This window comes from Alosa sapidissima, chromosome 20 (genome assembly GCF_018492685.1).
Source record: "Alosa sapidissima isolate fAloSap1 chromosome 20, fAloSap1.pri, whole genome shotgun sequence".
Taxonomy (NCBI): Eukaryota; Metazoa; Chordata; class Actinopteri; order Clupeiformes; family Clupeidae; genus Alosa; species Alosa sapidissima.
In genome coordinates, this window is record NC_055976.1 from 16324875 (window position 1) to 16327374 (window position 2500).

The 2500-nt window shown below is 47.8% G+C and overlaps 1 protein-coding gene across 2 annotated transcripts in view; it reads left to right on the forward strand.

Annotated features, from left to right (window-relative positions):
* The window catches only part of zgc:158464 (uncharacterized protein LOC791139 homolog), an 89873-nt gene that overhangs the window by 85253 nt on the left and 2120 nt on the right, over positions 1-2500 (forward strand). For both annotated transcript variants that reach the window (XM_042074841.1, XM_042074842.1), the window contains exon 3: positions 1878-2087. In XM_042074841.1, the coding sequence (XP_041930775.1) occupies positions 1878-2087 (210 nt within the window). The remainder of the gene's footprint in view (positions 1-1877; positions 2088-2500) is intronic.

The following is a 2500-nucleotide window of genomic DNA, read 5'->3' on the forward strand; positions in this document are numbered from 1 at the left end:
GATGAAGAGCAGCTTGTAGCATCGGAGTGTCTCACGTCTCCCCTGACAACTCACACCTCCCACTCAGACGCTGGCGTTCGTGTCCCTCTTGGCTTGCCGTAGCGCAGCAGCAGCAGCAGCAGCAGCAGCAGAGACGGTTGTGGTGGGAGCTGTTAACAGGTGTTCACAGGGTCAGTAGGAGTAATTACGATGTCTAGGGCTAGTCGGCAAGGTCTAGTTATTTAGTCGCCTATTATATTATTCGTCAACTTTTTTAGGTAATCGTTTTGTGAGGAAACACTCATTGGCATTTTTGTTCTACATTTTCTTATTAATGGATAAAATAATTGATAGATTATTCCAATATCAGAATAATCACAGGTGGCAGTTCTACTGATGCCTTTCTGTCCTTTGTATGTCCTGCTGCTGCTGCTGTGCTCTCTGATGTCCGTGGTGACCCGGTCCCTTTTCTCAGGCGACAGCTGGACCATGCTGTGCCAAGTTACCCAAAATGCACTGCTGCAGCCCCCACACTGGAGGCACTGTAACCCATTACCCCTGAACCAGCTGAGCCCAGTCATACCGCCCAGTCATGGGGTTCATTTCCTGTGTGTGTGTGTGTGTGTGTGTGTGTGTGTGTGTGTGTGTGTGTGTGTGTGTGTGTGTGTGTGTGTGTGTGTGTGTGTGTGGAGCTAGATTTAAACAAAGGAATGTCAGTGTGAACCTCCACTCTTTTAGAGAAGAACTTCTGTCCTCTTTCTCCTGTTCATACTGTGCCGTGTTTGTGTTTCTGTGTGTGTGTTTGTAAGTGAGTGAGTGAGTGAGTGCCAATAGTATAAGTATATATACTCTTTTGATCCCGTGAGGGAAATTTGGTCTCTGCATTTATCCCAATCCGTGAATTAGTGAAACACACTCAGCACACAGTGAGGTGAAGCACACACTAATCCCGGCGCAGTGAGCTGCCTGCAACAACAGTGGCGCTCGGGGAGCAGTGAGCGGTTAGGTGCCTTGCTCAAGGGCACTTCAGTCGTGGCCTACCAGTCGGGGTTCGAACCGGCAACCCTCCGGTTACAAGTCCGAAGCACTAACCAATAGGCCACGGCTGCTCCTTCTATAGTGTCTATGTTTGTCTTCTCCTGTCTTTATGTTTGTCTTCTCCTGTCTTTATCCATAGAGTGAGTCATAATCCCAGTATTTCTCAACTCTCTCCTGTCCTCCATCATAGTCCATCATAGTGTGATTTCTGATGTGACTCACAGTAAGTGTGTGTGTGTGTGTGTGTGTGTAAAGCCAAACACAAGCCTTAGTGTTTCATAATGAATGAGTCAGTGGGGTAGTCACTTCAGTCCTCAACTTCCCTCTTCCACACACACACACACACACACACACACACAAACACACACACACATACACGTGTTACATGAGTGCTGACTTGTAGAGAGTGACGTTGTAGGGTGTGTGGCATGAGCAAGCAGAGACAGAAGCTGTGTTATAGAGCACACCTTTACCTGCATCTGAATCAGCAGATGTGTTATAGAGCGCACCTTTACCTGCATCGGAAACAGAAGCAAAAGGCTAATTGGTCTGTGGTGTGGAGGTTCAAAGTTAAAAACAACCTCCAAGAAAAGATGGAGAGTGTGTGGAGACTAATCATTGCACTTGTGGATTTATGAAGGTTGTGTCAAAAACAATAGGGTATAAGGCCTTAGTCTGGTTTAGAAATGTATTTTTATAAATGTATACTATTATTGTTTACGATACCTCCATATGTGCTGATGTTTACTCCTCTACATGTGGTGATGTAAGACTATTTCTGGGGACCCAAAGCTGTCGTGTCCTAACTCTTTCTTTCCCTTCTTTCTGTTTTTCTCTCATCTGTCGCTCCTCTCCTCCAGAGATCCGCCGCGGGACGAAGGAGGGCTCCATGCGGCAGCTGCCGCTCTACGACACGCCGTACGAGCCGACGGAGAACGGCGGCGACTCGGACCCGGAGCCGACCCGCTGCCCGCGCGAGAGCCGTCTGCCGCAGGACGACGAGAGACCCCCGGAGGAGTACGACCAACCCTGGGAGTGGAAGAAGGAGCGCATCTCCAAAGCCTTCGCAGGTACGACAGAGAGAGAGAGAGAGAGAGAGAGAGAGAGAGGGGAGAGAGAGAGAGAGAGAGAGAGGGAGAGGGGGGGAGTATCGAAGAAATCCCTGGGAGTGGAAGGAACACCAAAGCCTTTGCAGGTTCGAAAGGAAGAGAAAGAAAGAGAGGGATGAAGAGAGAGATACAGTATATGAGAAGAGGGTGGAGGGAGAGGGACATGAAAGAGTGCATCTCCAAAAGCCTTCACATGTACAGTAGGGAGATGGAGCAATAAAGAGAGAGAAGGACGTAGATGAAGATAGACAGATAGATAGATAGATAGATAGATAGATAGATAGATAGATAGATAGATAGATAGATGGCAAGAAGTAGGAAAGGCAGGGATGAATAGATAGAGTAATTGTAGAAAGGTATGGAGAGAGAGAAAG